This window comes from Coregonus clupeaformis, chromosome 23, assembly GCF_020615455.1.
Source record: "Coregonus clupeaformis isolate EN_2021a chromosome 23, ASM2061545v1, whole genome shotgun sequence".
Lineage (NCBI taxonomy): Eukaryota > Metazoa > Chordata > Actinopteri > Salmoniformes > Salmonidae > Coregonus > Coregonus clupeaformis.
Window position 1 is genome coordinate 46,544,805 of NC_059214.1, and position 19,367 is coordinate 46,564,171.

The 19,367-nt window shown below is 43.5% G+C and overlaps 2 protein-coding genes across 4 annotated transcripts; both read left to right on the forward strand.

The window, feature by feature from the left end:
- Positions 1-7,592: 7,592 nt before the first annotated feature.
- On the forward strand, positions 7,593-11,813 carry LOC121536562 (DCN1-like protein 1). The gene is made up of 5 exons (XM_041843939.2): positions 7,593-7,734; positions 7,978-8,143; positions 8,604-8,734; positions 8,920-9,002; positions 10,396-11,813. Exons 1-5 carry the CDS (start codon positions 7,683-7,685, stop codon positions 10,414-10,416), a joined length of 453 nt encoding a protein of 150 aa, XP_041699873.1. The 5' UTR covers positions 7,593-7,682; the 3' UTR covers positions 10,417-11,813.
- A 619-nt stretch (positions 11,814-12,432) lies between these two features.
- LOC121536561 (growth hormone-regulated TBC protein 1-A-like) lies at positions 12,433-19,335 on the forward strand. 3 transcript variants are annotated; one of them, XM_041843935.1, is made up of 8 exons: positions 12,433-13,331; positions 13,862-14,007; positions 14,142-14,306; positions 14,540-14,664; positions 15,138-15,234; positions 17,817-17,989; positions 18,127-18,312; positions 18,449-19,335. In XM_041843935.1, the coding sequence occupies exons 1-8, from the start codon at positions 13,261-13,263 to the stop codon at positions 18,776-18,778; spliced, it is 1,293 nt and encodes a 430-aa protein (XP_041699869.1). In that variant the 5' UTR covers positions 12,433-13,260; the 3' UTR covers positions 18,779-19,335. The 3 variants fall into 3 exon arrangements, with proteins under 3 accessions (XP_041699869.1, XP_041699871.1, XP_041699872.1); XM_041843937.2 differs by having other exon boundaries at positions 18,553-18,747; XM_041843938.2 differs by having other exon boundaries at positions 18,519-18,689.
- The last annotated feature ends 32 nt before the right edge of the window (positions 19,336-19,367 follow it).

Sequence of the window (19,367 nt, forward strand, 5' to 3'; positions counted from 1 at the left end):
TAGTTTTAACATGACGCGAACAATCCGGGCTACTAAAGCCACGCTAGGACCTCCTTTCCCGCGTTCTTCCATTGGTCTCCAGCTTTTCAGCGTTTCTGGACCATTTTCCGGGATTTGAAGCTGAATAAAAATACATGCAAAATCCTATTTTTACTGGTAAAAATTTCAAAGAAACAGCTTGTAACCGTAAGGAGCCATTTGAAAACATCGCAAATCAGAGATCAGTGTCATAATGAGTCATCTGTTCAGTGATATAGCTGGGATACAAACTCAGCCGTCTCTATATACACACTGATTTAGGAGCAGCTCATCTTCACTGGATCTTTGCCGTAACATTTGGATGTAGTTGCAGCCCTGACTTCAGATCAGTAGTCAGAGGAAATGTCCGTCAGTGTCCTGTGAATCCTTTCGTTTATTGTGATTGATGAACTGTGTAGATTGTGGAGTCAAATGTAAATGGTCTATAGTTTATTGCAATCACAGCACTCAATACATGCATGTAGTGGAGAGAATTGCACTGTTCAGAGAAAGACTTAAAAAATAAGCATATGGTGTTTGTGAGTGCCCGAATGAGATGACAATAAATATGTACCTTTTATATGCTCAATACATTACATTTCCATCTGAATGCCATGTTGAGACCAGTTGAATATACACTGCTCAAAAAAATTAAGGGAACACTTAAACAACACAATGTAACTCCAAGTCAATCACACTTCTGTGAAATCAAACTGTCCACTTAGGAAGCAACACTGATTGACAATAAATGTCACATGCTGTTGTGCAAATGGAATAGACAACAGGTGGACATTTTAGGCATTTAGCAAGACACCCCGAATAAAGAAGTGGTTCTGCAGGTGGTGACCACAGACCACTTCTCAGTTCCTATGCTTCCTGGCTGATGTTTTGGTCACTTTTGAATGCTGGCGGTGCTTTCACTCTAGTGGTAGCATGAGACGGAGTCTACAACCCACACAAGTGGCTCAGGTAGTGCAGCTCATCCAGGATGGCACATCAATGCGAGCTGTGGCAAGAAGGTTTGCTGTGTCTGTCAGCGTAGTGTCCAGAGCATGGAGGCGCTACCAGGAGACAGGCCAGTACAACAGGAGACGTGGTGGAGGCCGTAGGAGGGCAACAACCCAGCAGCAGGACCGCTACCTCCGCCTTTGTGCAAGGAAGAGCAGGAGGAGCACTGCCAGAGCCCTGCAAAATGACCTCCAGCAGGCCACAAATGTGCATGTGTCTGCTCAAACGGTCAGAAACAGACTCCATGAGGGCCCGACGTCCACAGGTGGGGGTTGTGCTTACAGCCCAACACCGTGCAGGACGTTTGGCATTTGCCAGAGAACACCAAGATTGGCAAATTCGCCACTGGCGCCCTGTGCTCTTCACAGATGAAAGCAGGTTCACACTGAGCACATGTGACAGACGTGACAGAGTCTGGAGACGCCGTGGAGAACGTTCTGCTGCCTGCAACATCCTCCAGCATGACCGGTTTGGCGGTGGGTCAGTCATGGTGTGGGGTGGCATTTCTTTGGGGGGCCGCACAGCCCTCCATGTGCTCGCCAGAGGTAGCCTGACTGCCATTAGGTACCGAGATGAGATCCTCAGACCCCTTGTGAGACCATATGCTGGTGCGGTTGGCCCTGGGTTCCTCCTAATGCAAGACAATGCTAGACCTCATGTGGCTGGAGTGTGTCAGCAGTTCCTGCAAGAGGAAGGCATTGATGCTATGGACTGGCCTGCCCATTCCCCAGACCTGAATCCAATTGAGCACATCTGGGACATCATGTCTCGCTCCATCCACCAACGCCACGTTGCACCACAGACTGTCCAGGAGTTGGCGGATGCTTTAGTCCAGGTCTGGGAGGAGATCCCTCAGGAGACCATCCGCCACCTCATCAGGAGCATGCCCAGGCATTGTAGGGAGGTCATACAGGCACGTGGAGGCCACACACACTACTGAGCCTCATTTTGACTTGTTTTAAGGACATTACATCAAAGTTGGATCAGCCTGTAGTGTGGTTTTCCACTTTAATTTTGAGGGTGACTCCAAATCCAGACCTCCATGGGTTGATACATTTGATTTCCATTGATAATTTTTGTGTGATTTTGTTGTCAGCACATTCAACTATGTAAAGAAAAAAGTATTTAATAAGATTATTTCATTCATTCAGATCTAGGATGTGTTGTTTAAGTGTTCTAATTTTTTTGAGCAGTGTATTATCCTGATTACTGAGTGAGAGTGTTGTGCCTGGGTGGTTATCATAAAACCTTTTTTTTGTAGCAAATTGAGTTACAAAACCATGATGCATCTGCAAAAGTGAACTATCTATCTGAGGACTAAGATGTCTAGTTTACATTGATGGAAGTTACAATCTATCTGCAATATTAAAGCTGATCCCCCCTGCCTAGTTTTTGGGAAAGTGTCTTATTTTAAATAGATTTTACTTGTTTGACTGAATTTTGAAAAATTTCACACCAAATTCTCATTACCAAAATGTGTCCGTATGAAATTCTTGGGTCATTTTTATAAAAAAAAAAAAATATTTATAAAAATCAAACTTATTTGAATAAAACACAAAATATGTTGCTGTAGTTTGTTCATAAATCATCAAAATGGTATACTAGTTGAAGTTTACATTAAACTATCATATTTATTACGTACAATCATGTCTGTGGACATGTTTCATTACCGTAACACTTTTTCAAGTTCCTGAAAAAAAAAAAAAGTTTAGCAGAATGGCAGTTCAACTCTGATTCAATGAGTGAGAGATAAAATGCCCTTCTCAGCTGAGCCTCCCAGCTCAGTCATTCATGACCCCCTCCACCCTGTTATCGCAGAGAGAAACATATGCAAGTTGAGACCTCCCAACCTCACCTGCTAGTCACACACAAAAAGAAAAACGTCCAATATGCAACACATACATGTGTAAATATTGTACTATAAATTGTACCTTCCTGTATTATACTTCTGCTAAAAAATGTATTATATTCTACTGGAGCCATTTATGTTCATATTCTTATATTTTCTTATTTCTTATTGTTGTTGCATTGTCGAGAAGGAACCTGCAAGTAAGCATTTATTTGGACGGTGTAAAACCATGTGTATCCTGTACATAAGACTAATAAAAACTCGAAACATACAAAATAGGCCCTAACCCACATGTAGTGATGCTGAATTGTGCGGATGGAAGCCAGTTGTGAGAAAATTTAGCAAAAGACGATTATCCAGGGGATTGTTGAAGAGGGATGCGTGTTGGCTACATTTTTATGGCTATTCACCAATCTGAATATAAGTTGTTCCTTTTTCTATAGTGGAGTTCAATAATAATAATATGATAATGATGTCAATTGCAGTGCTGATGAGGGAAACCACTCAGATGTGAATCTGCAAACTGTCCTAAAAGGGCAATTCATGTCTCTCTCTCTTTCTCTCTCGCTCACACACAAAATAATAGGCCCCTTGAAGGTCACCTATTCCTTTGTAGCAATAATGATATGCCAAATATTGACACTCAAATAATTCCTTAATTCTAAAATATGTAGAAATTAATTCAAAATGATAATCCCCTACTTCACTTCAAAGTTGATGTTTATGTTTTAGCATTTCTTAGCTCTCAAGGCATGCAAGAAACTCCTCTTCTGACGTCAGCTTTCCTTAAACTGTGGCTGGTTTGCTTCTTGAGGTCAAGAGTGTTGATTGCGGCCCGTAATTCGGGGCGTTCCTGCATGTGGGCATTCCCATTGGTTCCTGCATGAACGCCCCCCATCGAGGATCCCATTGGTTCCTGCATGAACGCCCCCCTTGAATTTGGGTCAAAAGATAAATGGAAGTATTATTTGTGTTTTTCGTACCCGCCTGCTGTGTACCAGAATCCTCCATGGTAGACAGGGTCCTTCGCTCCCGCCTGCCATCACCGTCCACAGAACTGCGGAAAACCGTGCCCGACAGGCGTGGGCGAAGGACACTGTCTGCCGGTCGCCCCCGCTACTCTGTACACAGCAGGAGAGGCGACACCGTGTGCTAGCACCAGCAGTGTCTCCCCAGCCTCCTGCCTTCTGTGTACCGGAGTCCTCCGTAGGACTTGCTACTGTAGTTGGCACACAGTGTCCTTCGCTCCTGCCTGCCCTCGCCACCGTTAATAGAACTGCGGGAAAACAGTGCCCGACAGGCGGGGGCGAAGGATACTGTCTACCGTTGTCGCCCTCGCCTCTTCTTCTGTGGGGTTTATCGCCGGTTGGCATCCAACGTGATGATACCTATTGTACTGGAGCGCTCCCGCCTGTCCTAGTTTAAACATTTACTAATAGAAGTATAGATGCGTTTCTGCAGATGCAATTGCACCCTTCTCCTTGGTGTCAGAACAAATTTGCAGCTTCTCCTTTGTGTCAGAACAAATTTGCAGCCATACACAATTTCTACTGACCCACGACCAATATTTCACCAACCTCGACAGTAACCGGTCTCGGGTATGTCTTTTCATCGAATGCGATTCTCATGTAATGAGGTTTGTGTACATACTTTTGTATATGCAGGGCTCCTTCAACTATAAACTTTGAGGTTGGTAGCTTGTTAGCTAACTAGCTAATCCAAGACGCGACTGTTCAGCTCATTTGAATGCTGACCGAGCAAAGTTTATTCAAAGCGTCTAATATTATAGCGATAATAAGTATTTAAAATAATTAATGTTTTTAACACGCGTAAGAAAGAATTGTTGATCTTTGACTTGCTAGCTAAATTAGCTAACCCGTTACTTCCGAAACAAACACATGTAGCTACAACATTGCATTTCGGAATATGTAACTAATCTTCGTGGCCGCTAGATAGCCAGATCAGTCATCACCCTCTTTCTTTATCGTAGATATTTGATTGATTCGGTGGCATCCATATCTAGGTTGACAATTTTATAAATTGTCCGTTACATTGCGGTCCCGTGAAATCTGTAGGATATTTACTCAACGTCGACGCGCAGGCTGTAGTCAATAAGGGTCTTGGCTAGTAGGGATGCAGCAAATGACAGTGACTTTTGTCGCATTGGGGATAATTTCTTTAACCTAATTCTCCTAAATAACTACGTTAATTATCATAACTTGCTGCGTAAATGATCATAATCTGCAAACGAAAAGTCATTTCTGACATTAGCCGCATCCCATTTGTCCAAACCGTCAACAAGCCGAGGGCTTCCGCGCAAGCGCATTATGAGCGACTGGCTATCAAATAGGTCAAAAAGCCTTATGAAAATGGTAGGTAACAAGCACATAAATAAACACAACTTCAAGCATAAACTGCTGCGGTAATGTTGAACCCTGGGATTATAACAAGGATACATTGTTCCGTCTCGGTAGAGCATGGCTCTTGTAACGCCAGGGTAGTGGGTTCGATCCCCGGGACCACCCATACGTAAAAATGTATGCACACATGACTGTAAATCGCTTTGGATAAAAGCGTCTGCTAAATGGCATATTATTATATTATATGTGTTGCCATTGAGGTGTTTCACTTGAGTAATTTACCAGGGGAAGGAAGGTCAGTTGGGGGTATATTGAGACCTAGAACCGCACTCTGAACTCCCGAGTGGCGCAGCGGTCTAAGGCACTGCATCTCAGGGCTTGAGGCGTCACTACAGACCCCCTGGTTCGATTCCAGGCTGTATCACAACCCGCCGTGATTGGGAGTCCCATAGGGCGGCGCACAATTGGCTCAGCGTCGTCCAGGTTTGGCCGGTGTAGGCCGTCATTGTAAATAATAATTTGTTCTTAATGGACTTGCCTAGTTAAATAAAGGTAAAATATAAAAATCGTCCAGCTAACTGGCTACGACTCCCTTTTTGGTAGTCGGGATATGTGAGCCAGTCAGACTCACCAAGTTAAGTGGTTTGCGTTTGAAGGCGTTGTCCGAGCCAAACCAGTGAGCGCCAACAACGGTTTTCTCGCACACCCCTGACACATCATATGGACCCCCGATCTGACACTTGTTTTTGTTGATTACGTTGCCGTTCGAGGTAATTTGTTTGTTCAACAACATAATAGTTTATGCTTTTCGCTCACACTCTCAATAGAGTTATCAGCCTACAATTGTCTAATCCTGATCAAATTCAGTTATTGGACACCCGAGATCATGGGGTAGCATCGTTTAGTTGTTCAGTCTATTAAAATAGATGCATGTCTCGAGGTTATGGACATTTGCCAAGCTTTTAACACGCAAGCAGGACAGCATTGCATGTTTCATTGTGCATGCACGCAGTTTGAAATACACCTGGTCACATTATTACACAATCTGCTTACTCTGCAAAGTTGGACATTTTATTTATTGAACCTTTATTTAACTAGGCAAGTCGGTTAAGAACAAATTCTTATTTACAATGACGGCCTACCAAAAGGCCTCCAGCGGGGATGGAGCTGAGATGAAAAAGATAGGACAAAACACACATCAAGACAAGAGAGACACCACAACACTACATAAAGAGACAACATAGCATGGCAGCAACACTTTTTAGTCATTTAGCAGACGCTCTTATCCAGAGCGACTTACAGTTAGTGAGTGCATACATTAATATTTTTATTTTTTTCATACTGGCCCCCCGTGGGAATCGAACCCACAACCCTGGCGTTGCAAACGCCATGCTCTACCAAATGAGCTACATCCCTGCCGGCCATACACAGCAACACCACATGACAACAACACCCCTGTATATCTGGCATTATTAGCATAGTGTGTTTGGGAACATGGGACACCCTGGACTAGTTGAGCAGTGAGGTTGATGGCATCCTCCTGCTCATGTTACATTACATTCCACCAGATGCCCCATATACTGGGGACCTGTGATGCACAGCACATGCTCCGAGTTAACCCAACGTTCTCCACTCTCAGAATAGTTCTAAGTCTTGATTGCTTGTCTGTCGGCTGCTGTTTGTTTGTCAACCTATATCTCATCATCATACAAAGTGAGTGACTGTCTGTGACCAGCTACCCTTGTTTCTGCATGACCTCGGCCTGAATGTCTGTGGATGTCAAATAAAATAAAATCAAAATTTTATTTGTCACATGCGCCGAATACAACACCGTCAAATGCTTACTTACAGCCCTTTACCAACAATGCATTTATTCCTTAATAAAAAAGTAAAATAAAACAACAACAAAAAAGTGTTAAGAAGAAAAGAGCAGAAGTAAAATAAAATAACAGTAGGGAGGCTATATATACAGGGGGGTACCGGTGCAGAGTCAATGTGCGGGGGCACCGGCTAGTTGAGGTAGTTGAGGTAATATGTACATGTGGGTAGAGTTAAAGTGACTATGCATGAATAATTAACAGAGTAGCAGCAGTGTAAAAAGATGGGGTGGGGGTGCAAATAGTCCGGGGAGCCATGATTAGCTGTTCAGGAGTCTTATGGCTTGGGGGTAGAATGTGTAGAATGTAGGATATGTGTGTGTCCCTGTGTATCCTGGTGTATGCATCCTGTTGTCGGTGCTGCCTTGCCTGTCTGTGTCTGACAGCCAGTATCCTGTCTCCGTGCAGCATAAGCTGAAGTCTTCGCAGAGGGACAAGGTCCGGCGGTTCAAAGCGTTCACGCAGGCGGGGGAGAAGACTGCCTCTTACTGCCTGACCCAGAATGTCTGGAAACTAGAGGGGGCCACAGACAACTACTTCCAGAACCCAGACCTCTACTACAAGGAATCCATGAAAACTCCTGTGGAGAAGAAGCTGGAACAACTCTACAACTGCTACAAAGGCAAGTGGGGAAAGTTCTGGAAGAATGGAGCACGTGGAGATTGTGTGTGTCAAAGATTGTTTCTGTTATGGGTTAGTAAGTGTGTGTGTATTATGTATTTGTGGTGTTATGCATTGTATTGCTTATCTTGTTCACCAGAAGAGGAAATGTGTGTTTGTGAGTCTCTCAGATCCCTAAGATAGTGATTGCTGGACTGTGTGTGTGTGTGTTCATTAAGCGTTTATGTCACATGTTATTCCACAGATCCCCAGGATGAGAATAAGATTGGCATCGACGGCATCCAGCAGTTCTGCAATGACCTCACCCTGGACCCGGCCAGCATCAGAGTCCTGGTGTTGGCGTGGAAGTTCCGGGCTGCCACCCAGTGCGAGTTCAGCAAGGAGTTCCTGGACGGCATGTCCGAACTGGGGTGAGCGAGTGGTGATGTCATCACTCTGCGACACGGCTCCGTTTGGGGGCATGACAGTGTGATATTGGTTATTGCCGGAGCATGTTATAGTGGTGTTCGTTGTTAGTGTGTGTTCCCATGGTGGGGAGAGGTGCTATATTTAGACTCCATCAACTTTGGCATTAATACTGTGTGTCTTCATGTTTGGTGTGAAGCCAAGTCAGCATAGGTTAGCTCTGGGTCCTACGGGAACTTGTTTTTAAATCGAAAATCGAAAATGAGTGTTCTTATTGGACAACGTTCGCTACAAAAGGTTATCCTGTTTGTGCCCACCGAACATGGCCCTGGGAACCCAAATGATTTGTAGCAGATCATAGCACAAGAACAGTTTAGGAACCTCTGGATTAGATGAGATGTGTGTGTGTTGTGCTTTTGATTGAGCTATCCACTGACTTGCCCACTTTGTTTCTCTTCTCTCCAGGTGCGACAGCCCCAGAGAAGCTGAAGGCTCTTCTTCCCAGATTAGAACAAGAGCTGAAAGACAGCGGAAAGTTCAGGACTTCTACCAGTTCACCTTCAACTTCGCCAAGAACCCTGGACAGAAGGGTTTAGGTAAGCACAGATTAGTTGGTTATATCAGTGTTCACAAGAGTTACTGTACTGTAGTTGCATCTGTTTTTCAACTCTGGTCCTGAGGACACCCAATGGTGGTGTCCAGGCTTTTGTTTCAACAAAGTGAGAACACACCTGATTCAACTACAGTGAGATAACAAGTTGTGGCTCTTGCTGTGTTTCAGATCTAGAGATGGCTGTGTCCTACTGGAACCTGGTACCGAAAGACCGTTTTAAGTTCCTGGGCCTCTGGAACAGGTTCCTATTGGTAATGCTATGGATCCCTATCTAACATTACATGTTGACGCTAGTTGTTAGGTACATCCTGTGTCATGTTGATGCTAGTTGTTAGGTACATCCTGTGTCATGTTGACGCTAGTTGTTAGGTACATCCTGTGTCATGTTGACGCTAGTTGTTAGGTACATCCTGTGTCATGTTGACGCTAATTGTTAGGTACATCCTGTTGACGCTAGTTGTTAGGTACATCCTGTGTCATGTTGACGCTAGTTGTTAGGTACATCCTGTGTCATGTTGACGCTAGTTGTTAGGTACATCCTGTGTCATGTTGACGCTAGTTGTTAGGTACATCCTGTGTCATGTTGACGCTAGTTGTTAGGTACATCCTGTGTCATGTTGACGCTAGTTGTTAGGTACATCCTGTGTCATGTTGACGCTAGTTGTTAGGTACATCCTGTGTCATGTTGACGCTAGTTGTTAGGTACATCCTGTGTCATGTTGACGCTAGTTGTTAGGTACATCCTGTGTCATGTTGACGCTAGTTGTTAGGTACATCCTGTGGCATGTTGACGCTAGTTGTTAGGTACATCCTGTGTCATGTTGACGCTAGTTGTTAGGTACATCCTGTGTTTTGTTTTCTCCTGTGCACTTTTCCCACTTTCGTTTTCTCGTAGGAACACCCCAAACGGTCGATTCCCAAAGACATATGGAACTTACTCTTGGATTTTGGCAACATAATCGCTGACGACATTTTTTACATTGACATTTTAGTCATTTAGTAGACGCTCTTATCCAGAGCGACTTACAGTTAGTGAGTTATATATATATATATATATTTTTTTTTTTTCCCCCGTGGGAATCGAACCCACAACCCTGGCATTGCAAACGTCATGCTCTACCAACTGAGCTACATCCCTGTCAAATTACGACGATGAGGGTGAGTTTAAAAGCTCAGAGTAGTAATGGTTCATTGCTGTCTGCAAAAGTACAGTGCACCGAACGTTGCTCTCAACTGAATATACACAATGGTAGAATGCAGTAGTCATCAACCCTGGACCTGGAAAGATACTGAGTGGGCATGCTTTTGTTCTAGCTCAGCACCAACACACCTGATTCAGCTAATCAAGGTTCTGATGAGCTGTAAATTAGATGAATCAGGTGATTCACTACTGGGCCGAAACAAAAGCCTGCAGACCCTGCAGCTCTCCTGGACCAGGTTTGGTGACCACTGCTCTAGATGAGGAGTTGATCTGGAATGAAGTTGCTTCTAGAAACTGATTTAAGGTCCATTTTGCGTTTTCCCCAAATGCCTACAGTTAGCCTGCTGTTCCCAGATCTGTGCTTAGGGTAACTTCTACCTGGAGCAAGGGAATGGAGTAAGAAAGTCAGTAAATGACAGCTAATCATGTTTCCTTCCTGTCAGGGGCGTGGCCAGTTCTCATAGACGACTTTGTGGAATTCGCCCGGCCAATCGTAACGGGATCCAAACGCAAAACCCACTAATAACAACTCAGCTCTTGGAAGAGGGGTAGAACTTTGGTTCCTCTTCATTGACTTTGTAGGATTTTTTAAAATACTTTAAGAGAAAACTGTGAAACACTTAAAACAGTGACACTGCACAATTATCAGGTAACCACCTATCAGGGAGGAGTGAGAGGAAAACACAGGAAGCAACTCTTGAGTTTTATTTCTGTCCTTGTTTGATGGGAGTCGCCATGTGCACATTGTCAGCTGGTGTCTCCGGCAATACATGTCCCAGCCTGAGGGCTAGCCGGGAAGAGGCCTTGGTAATATCAGTGTTCCAGAAAAGAATCAGAGAAAAGGAAAGAGCTACATCTCCTGGCACAGCCACGGCCTCTCTCTCTCTTTCTCTCTTGGAGGAATGACAAAACATTGAGAGCAGGGGACCAGCTCTGGGAATTCAGATGTAAAAGACCGACTGCTGTGTGTGTGTGTTTCGGGTCGATTCTTGTTAGTTTGCTTTTTTGTGGCAAGCAGGGCTCTGCGACGACCTTGTTTCTAACCCAAACACTTTGGGACCGACAGAACAGCTTGCAACGTTTGCTCACGAAACAAGCACCAACAAAACTGTTACAGTTGTTATATACTGTTTTCTAAAACAGTATGTACTTATAATTATATTAAGAATAATATAAATATGTTACATTTATAAATATGAGAGAAATGTTTTTGTGTAAATTAAAAAAGAAATGCAGGTATATGATGCCTCAATATAATTGGATTGATTTTGATTTTTAGGTCTGGTGTGTACCAAGTCATTTTATTGTTTTCAAATCTTTTTTGTTCACTACTGTCTTTTGTTCACTACATTTTAGCCATTGAAGTAAATGGACCATGCCTTCTCTAAATGCTAGTCACATATGACATGTGTACAGTAGGGCAGGGCTGCTCATTCTGGGCCGCAAGGGCAGAAATACTTTTATTTTCTACCTGGTCGTGTTAGGGGGATTATATAAAATAACAAAAATCAGGTCTTCAAGGGCTGGCCAATTGTCTGCTGGCCAATTAATGACACGACTTGATCAATTAAATGCAAGGCATAAATGAAAAGCAGGACTGAGGCATAGCCGCAGGAAGTAGGTGTGCTGAAAAATCAGAATACCATTTATTTTGTAATAAAATATATTATTACCTTTTAAAAAGGTAGTGCACTGGGCATTTACTAGTATTAGCGGACCGATATAGATGTCTGTAGCACGGACAAAAACTTTTTTTCGGCATCTCTGCTTTGGCAAAAAAGCTTGATCAGTTTTTGTGCAGTATTAATTTACCATCCTTACAAACCACTTAATGTAAATGTACATTACTGTATTGTACATAGGCTGGTCATCTAGGTTTGTACCTGTAGACTTCCCATCACCATGAAGATAAACAATGCACAATACAGTAACTGAGTACATTGAGACATCAAGTGGTTTGTGAGTATGTGATGTGGCTCAGTTGGTAGAGCATGGCACTTGCAATGCTAGGGTTATGGGTTGGATTCCCACGGGGGGACCAGTACGAAAATGAATGCACTCACTACTGTAAGTTGCTCTGGATAAGAGTGTCTACGTAAAAGGAATGAATAGACCATTTCAGTTTTCACATAGAAATAAGTAGCATTTGCAAAGTATTTCAAGAAACTGGAAAACATATCAAGCAAGTACTTTTATATACCACAAGTATTATCAGATTAACTTTTGTACAGAATTATCAGTATGGTAAACACTCAAATACATTTAGTAAAAAAATTAAGTAGTGCACTGGGCCTTTACTAGTCCTTTATTAGTGGACCGATCTAGACGTCTTCAGGGTGGCCATTTTGTCAATAGAGCTGAATATATTGATAAATGTCACCTTGTCCAAGAGAGATTTACATGGTTATCAAAATATCACACCATGGTATGCCTACATGAAACACAGCCCTTATTTGAAGTGTTTCTAAAATCCCCAATGGAAAAATGAATGGTGGAAAAACGATTGGAACCCATTTCCCTGTTTGACCGCTAGGTTTTATGGGTATTATGACATCTACACTGTGGGGCTCTATCAGAGTGTGGAAAGTAGGCCACAGTCTTTTGTGTGTAAATCCATAACATTGACATAAAGGCACAACACTGGCATATGTTGTGACCAGGCTTGATAGAATAAATAAGGCCACTGAGGATGGAAAGCGAAACAAGAACTCTATTTAGACAAAAACAAAACATTTGATCATCACAGTTGGCACTTTAAAGCTTGTGATGTTCAAAAATGCCATTGAGCTCATAGGCCATATAATATATAGGCCTAGAGTAGTGAATTACAGCAGTAGACTTTAGGCCTACAGTATGGGTTGAATGTAGAATTTACTGAAGGGATCCATTTACCTGAGGTGGGGGGCGTTTACAAAGATCAATGCCCCGCCTCCCGATCAATCATTGGTGAGGTAGATGGGTGAAAGGTGAGGTAGGGCAGAAGAATCGTACGCAATTGATGTATGGGCTGAAGAGTGGTAGTAGACTAACGTATTTTCCAATATTTTTTTGTTTCAACATTTTATGACACGATATGTATTTCACATTAGCCTGCAAGTTGTTTTGGGACATGATTAACTTTGGAGCATCCGTGTAGTCACAGTGCGTCGTTTTTTGCTCCCGCTGACTGACAGCTGGCAACGTATGGTAGGTAGGTAGTTGGTCATGGATTTCTAATGTAACTGCAAACTATTCGAGTTGGTGGATCAGACAATTTACTTCGAGAGTGCGTTTTCACATTTTACCGTAAATTCCGAGGAGTTCACGCTATGGAGAGTGAAACGAACGGAAACTTAACTTCCCAGCTTCACCTGAACAACAGCACCAATGCGAATGACAGGTAACGCTTATATTTCCGTGTATCTAATAATTAATCTAACCAGGTAGTGTAACTTTAGTGTAGGTCTACCTGCTGGCTTTCAATTCACACTATCTATTTCACAAGCTTGTATTTACCAGCTGAATTAACATTAAATCCACAATTGCGAAACATCTACGGATTGTTTTATAACATATTTATCTTTTAAGGATGTTTGAACTTCTCTCTCGGGATCTTTCCTCGTTTGGCTTGGTTTTTGCTCTAATCAGCTTGTCTCTAGGGTTGTAATTTCACACGGGTTGATTCAACAGCATGTCATCTGATCCTATAGCTAGCTACCTGTCACAGCAATCCTTACCAACCATCTAGTCTGGGTTATATGTAGCTAAGGCTTGGCCAATGTCAGGTCATCTGACTACCACTGTGCTATTACAGGCTGTGATCAATGCACTCTGCTGGGTCTAAAATGTGGGTAATGTAGATCAGAATGATCCATAGTTATTTAAGTGCGTGTGTGTGTTTGTCTTCCCGGACTGACCCTGTCTCCATAGGGTGGACTCCTATGGGTTTGAGAAGCCTGAGGGTTATGAATCCTATGAGGAGATGATGGCTCAGTATGTAGCCGTTCTCACCAGGAGGTCTGCCAAGTGGTCCAAACTCCTGCAGGGGAAAGTCAACGTGGAAAAGACCCTGAAGGGTGAGACACGCAAACAGAGAAACACACATTTACATTTTAGTTATTCAGCAGACACTCTGATCCAGAGCGACTTACAGTAGTGAGTGCATACATATTTTTTTTTTTTACTGTAGTCATGGTTTCTGTTCTCTTAGTGAAGCGGTACGTGCGTAAAGGTGTGCCCAAGGAGCACCGAGCCCAGATCTGGATGGCAGCCAGCGGGGCCCAGGAGCACCTGGAGAAGAACCCAGGATACTACCACTCTCTGCTGGGCACCGAGCAGCAGCACGACGCCAAGCTGGAGGAGACCGTCCGCATAGGTACTGTAACTATATTCACATGATTGTAATCACCTTTACTAAACTCATCTCACCTGCCGTGGATGCACCTGGGATATGTTCATTAGGGCACGCAATATAAAATGTTTTTATAGCGCTTTTGAGGTCCAGGTTGTCCCTCCTGTCCATTTTCTTCTGTTTTGTTCCCTGATGAACAAGACTCTGATGGTTCCTTTACTATTATTGGCTGATGGTTGAGTGTCCTGTCTTGGTAGACATGCACAGGACGTTCCCCGACAACGTGCAGTTCCGGAACAGCTCAGAGCCCTGTCTGCAGAAGGCCCTGTACAATGTGCTGCTGGCGTACGGACACCACAACCAGGTTGTGGGATACTGCCAGGTACTGTGCCTTATAGATACTATAAACCAGGGTTCTCCAACCCTGTTCCTGGAGAGCTACCCTCCTGTAGGTTTTAACTACAACCCTGTTCCTGGAGAGCTACTCTCCTGTAGGTTTTCGCTCCAACCCCAGTTGTAACTAACCTAATTCTGCTTATCAACCAGCTAATTATTAGAATCAGGTGCACTCGATTAGGGTTGGAGTGACAAACTACAGGAGGGTAGCTCTCCAGGAACAGGGTTGGAGAGCCCTGGTATAAATAATCTGTTAACTGAGTGGATCTCACTTGTCTCCTGTGTCTGACTTACCTTGTGTGTACAGTATGTCTATTGTCGACTCTTCTGTGTGTACCTGCTCTGTCCCCAGCCATAACTGCCTATACCTCTCCTGTCCTCTATAGTGTGGGTGTTGTGTGCATACCATGTGTGCACAGGTGTGTGTGAAGGGAGTTACAGTTTCTCTCTCAATTCTAGGGTATGAACTTCATTGCAGGCTACCTCATCATCATCACTAAGGATGAAGAGAAGTCCTTCTGGCTGATGGACGCTTTATTGGGAAGAATACTCCCTGGTTAGTCCCACAGACTTCTGTTGTGTCTGTCTGCTTGTCTGCTCGTCTGTTTTTGTATGCATGGTTGTGTGAGAGGATGTGTGTGGTGAGGTGTGCATGTACAGTGCCTTCAGAAACTATTCATACCCCTTGTCTTATTCCACATTTTGTTGTTACAGCCTGAATTCAAAATGTGTTATATACCCCATAATGAAAAAGTCTAAACATGTTTTTAGACATTTTTGCAAATGTATTGAAAATGAAATGCAGAAATATCTAATATTCATAACCATGAGTCAATACTTTGTAAAAGCACCTTTGGCAGCGATTACAGCTGCGAGTCTTTCTGGGTAAGTCTCTAAGAGCTTTCCACACCTGGATTGTGCAACATTTGCATAATTTGCCAATTTTATGCTTTACGAAATTCTTCAAGGTCTGTCAAATTGATCATTGCTAGGCAACCATTTTCAGGTCTTGCCGTAGATTTAAGTCAAAACTGTAACTCGGCCACTCAGGAACATTCACTGTCTTCTTGGTAAACAAATCCAGTGTAGATTTGGCCTTGTGTTTTTAGGTTATTGTCCTACTGAAAGGTGAATTTCTATCCCAGTGTCTGGTGGAAAGCAGACTGAACCAGGTTTTCCTCTAGGATTTTGCCTCTGCTTAGCTCCATTCTGTTTCTTTTTTATCCTGAAACTCCCCAGTCCTTAACGATTACAAGCATACCCATAACATGATGCAACCACCACATGCTTGAAAATATGGAGAGTGGTACTCAGTAATGTGCTTTATTGGAAATGGCCCAAACAAAAAGTGAATTGCTTTGCCATATTTTTTGCAGTATTACTTTAGTGCTTGGTTAGAAACAGGATGCATGTTTTGGAATATTTGTATTCTGTACAGCAGGGTTCTTCAATTCCGGTCCTGGAGGGCCGAAACACTTCTGTTTTTTATTTCTACCTGGTAGTTAATTGCACTCACCTGGTGTCCCAGGTCTGAATTAGCCCCTGATTAGAAGGAGAGGATGAAAAACAGAGGTGTTTCGGCCCTCCAGGACCGGAATTGAAGAACCCTGCTGTACAGGCTTCCTCCTTTCCACTTAGTTAGTATTGTGGAGTAACTACAATGTTGTTGACCCATCCTCAGTTTTCTCCTATCACAGCCATTAAACTCTGTAACTGTTTTAAAGTCACCATTGGCCTCATGGTGAAATCCCTGAGTGGTTTCCTTCCTCTCCGGCAACTGAGTTAGGAAGGACGCCTGTATCTTTGTAGTGACTGGGTGTATTGATACACCATCCAAAATGTAAATAATAACTTCACCATGCTCAAAGGGATATTCAATATCTGCTTTTAATGTTTTTACCCATCTACCAATAGGTGTATGTGTGGGGTACACTATTATTGCTGCCTCCCGAGTGGTGCAGCGGTCTAAGGCACTGCATCGCAGTGCTAGAGGCGTCACTACAGACCCGGGTTCGATCGGGTTAGGGGAGGGTTTGGCTGGCCGGGATGTCCTTGTCGCATCGCGCTCTAGCGACTCCTTGTGGCGGGCCGGGTGCATGCACGCTGACTTTGGTAACACAACAAAATGTGGAAAAAGTCAAAAGGTGTGAATACTTCCTGAAGCCAGTGTACATAGTTGTAGACCTACTTGTTTGTGGAAGGTTCTATTGCTGTGTCCTTCTGTGCAATAGCACCATGATCACATGGCTTGTGGTAAGACACTGGGTTTGTCATGCTCACATTACAAGATGAATAACCACAGGATGTTTCTCAGGATATATACCATCTATGTACCCCACACACACACACTGTTACACTCATCATATGATGCTGCTACTGTTTTATTTATTTTACTCTTATCTATCCTGATGCCTAGTCACTTTACCCTGCCTTCATGTACATATCTACCTCAAATACCTTATTATTATCTATCCTGATGCCTAGTCACTTTACCCTGCCTTCATGTACATATCTACCTCAAATACCTTATTATTATCTATCCTGATGCCTAGTCACTTTACCCTGCCTTCATGTACATATCTACCTCAAATACCTTATTATTATCTATCCTGATGCCTAGTCACTTTACCCTGCCTTCATGTACATATCTACCTCAAATACCTCGTACCCCTGCACATTGATCTGGTACTGGTACTTCCTGTATATAGCTCCACATTGATCTGGTACTGGTACTTCCTGTATATAGCTCCACATTGATCTGGTACTGGTACTTCCTGTATATAGCTCCACATTGATCTGGTACTGGTACTTCCTGTATATAGCTCCACATTGATCTGGTACTGGTACTTCCTGTATATAGCTCCACATTGATCTGGTACTGGTACTTCCTGTATATAGCTCCACATTGATCTGGTACTGGTACTTCCTGTATATCGCTCCATTCTTGTGTATTTTATTCTTTGTGTTACTATTGTTATTATAGTTTTTTAACTCTGCATCGTTGGGAAGGGCTATATAGTGTACACCCATTGTATTCAGCGTGTGACAAATACAATTAGACTTTACACACACACACACACACAACCCCTTGTCACACACACAACTGAATTAACCTGAGCTGTCCTTGTTGTGTTGTAGACTACTACAACCCGGCCATGCTGGGGTTGAAGATGGACCAGGAGGTGTTGGGGGAGCTGGTGAGGGTCAAATCCCCGGCTGTGTGGCAGGCCATGGTCCAACACAACGTCATGTGGACCCTGGTGGTCTCCCGATGGTTCATCTGCCTCTACATCGACGTCCTGCCTGTAGAGGTGAGGGGCAGTGGGGTCTGGGGTGGGTGTGTTTGTATGTGCTTGTTGAGACAGTATTTCAGTCTGGGTCCTATCATCACCCTGTGTAAGATAATTATTATATTTTTTGTCTTTCACACATCTCTCGTCTTCCCCAGACAGTTCTGCGGATCTGGGATTGCTTGTTTTATGAGGGTTCTAAGATCCTGTTCCGCGTGGCCTTGACTCTGATTCGCCACCACCAGGCTGAGATCCTGCAGGCCCGCTCCATGGTCGAGCTGTGTGAGCGCTTCAAACTGATCACTCAGGGAGCCTTTACATACGACTGCCACACCTTCATGAAGGTAAGGTACTTCAGAAGAGAGAAGTAACCTTAGGCACAGATCTAGGGTCTGTGATCAGTGTCCATTGGTAACTTCATCCATGAACTGGTCCACAAACAGTTTACTAACTCCTTTCTTTTCTTCCTGATATTGACAGGAAGTCCTCCTTTCTCTTCTTCCTCATATTGACAGGAAGTCCTCCTTTCTCTTCTTCCTGACATTGACAGGAATCCTCCTTTCTCTTCTTCCTGACATTGACAGGAAATCTTCAGGGAACCAGGAAGTCTCTCCATGGCAACCATCTCTAAGCTGCGGGAGACGTGCCGAGAGCGTATTGTGGCGGAGGAGACCAGATTCCACCCCTGACCACTCCTCCACCACTAATAACCTCCCTAAAGCAATAGCCCTGCGCATGTTCCAGGTCATCTTTATTTGCCCTCACGCTAAACAGATCATCAGATCTCACAATCCCTGGAGAAATGTGTAATATCTCAGGAACCGTATGATGACATGGCAATCTTCTGAGATGCTAAAATGGGCTGAGCGATTGTAGTACCCCAACTGAAGATTATTTGTTGTTCTCAGGTAGCGATTCTTTGCATTGTGAGAAGCAAAAACTGTAATTTTGTACTTTTCCTGTGGTAGGATCATGGGAACAATAGGTTGTGATTTGACAGTGGAGAAGGGTTGTAGATAATGGTGTCAATTCTGAAATGAAGTCACAGGCTGTAGTCCACTCCTCCACCCTCCCTGAAGTGTACCATCATTCACTCCCATCCAGGAATCGCCTGGGAAAATAAACTCTAGCCCATACTTACACCATACAAATGCTTTAAATCCATGAGGGACAGTAAGCAAGTGCATACTTAGGCCCGAATCCTAACTTGATCTGTGCGCTAATCTTCCATTGAATGCATGAATTACAGTTTGTTAAGCTTGTGCAATCATACCTCGTTAGGATTTGACTTCTTAGGGTGTAAGGTTTAGGAATTGGACCTTTCGACTCTGTTTTTGCCACAATAAAGGGCTGCTCTCTCACAATTACCTTTTGTAGTTGAAGTTACTGTCGATTTAAA

What these genes read in the sequence shown, in the direction of transcription:
- LOC121536561 (XM_041843935.1), top strand. Translation starts at nt 13,261, where the DNA reads ATGGAGAGTGAAACGAACGGAAACTTAACTTCCCAGCTTCACCTGAAC. An exon ending in ATTGGGAAGAATACTCCCTG is followed by an intron (nt 15,235 to 17,816) that starts GTTAGTCCCACA and finishes GTTGTGTTGTAG; the next exon opens with ACTACTACAACCCGGCCATG. An exon ending in TCGACGTCCTGCCTGTAGAG is followed by an intron (nt 17,990 to 18,126) that starts GTGAGGGGCAGT and finishes CGTCTTCCCCAG; the next exon opens with ACAGTTCTGCGGATCTGGGA.
- LOC121536562 (XM_041843939.2), top strand. Translation starts at nt 7,683, where the DNA reads ATGAAAACTCCTGTGGAGAAGAAGCTGGAACAACTCTACAACTGCTAC. An exon ending in ACTCTACAACTGCTACAAAG is followed by an intron (nt 7,735 to 7,977) that starts GCAAGTGGGGAA and finishes GTTATTCCACAG; the next exon opens with ATCCCCAGGATGAGAATAAG. An exon ending in CCCTGGACAGAAGGGTTTAG is followed by an intron (nt 8,735 to 8,919) that starts GTAAGCACAGAT and finishes GCTGTGTTTCAG; the next exon opens with ATCTAGAGATGGCTGTGTCC.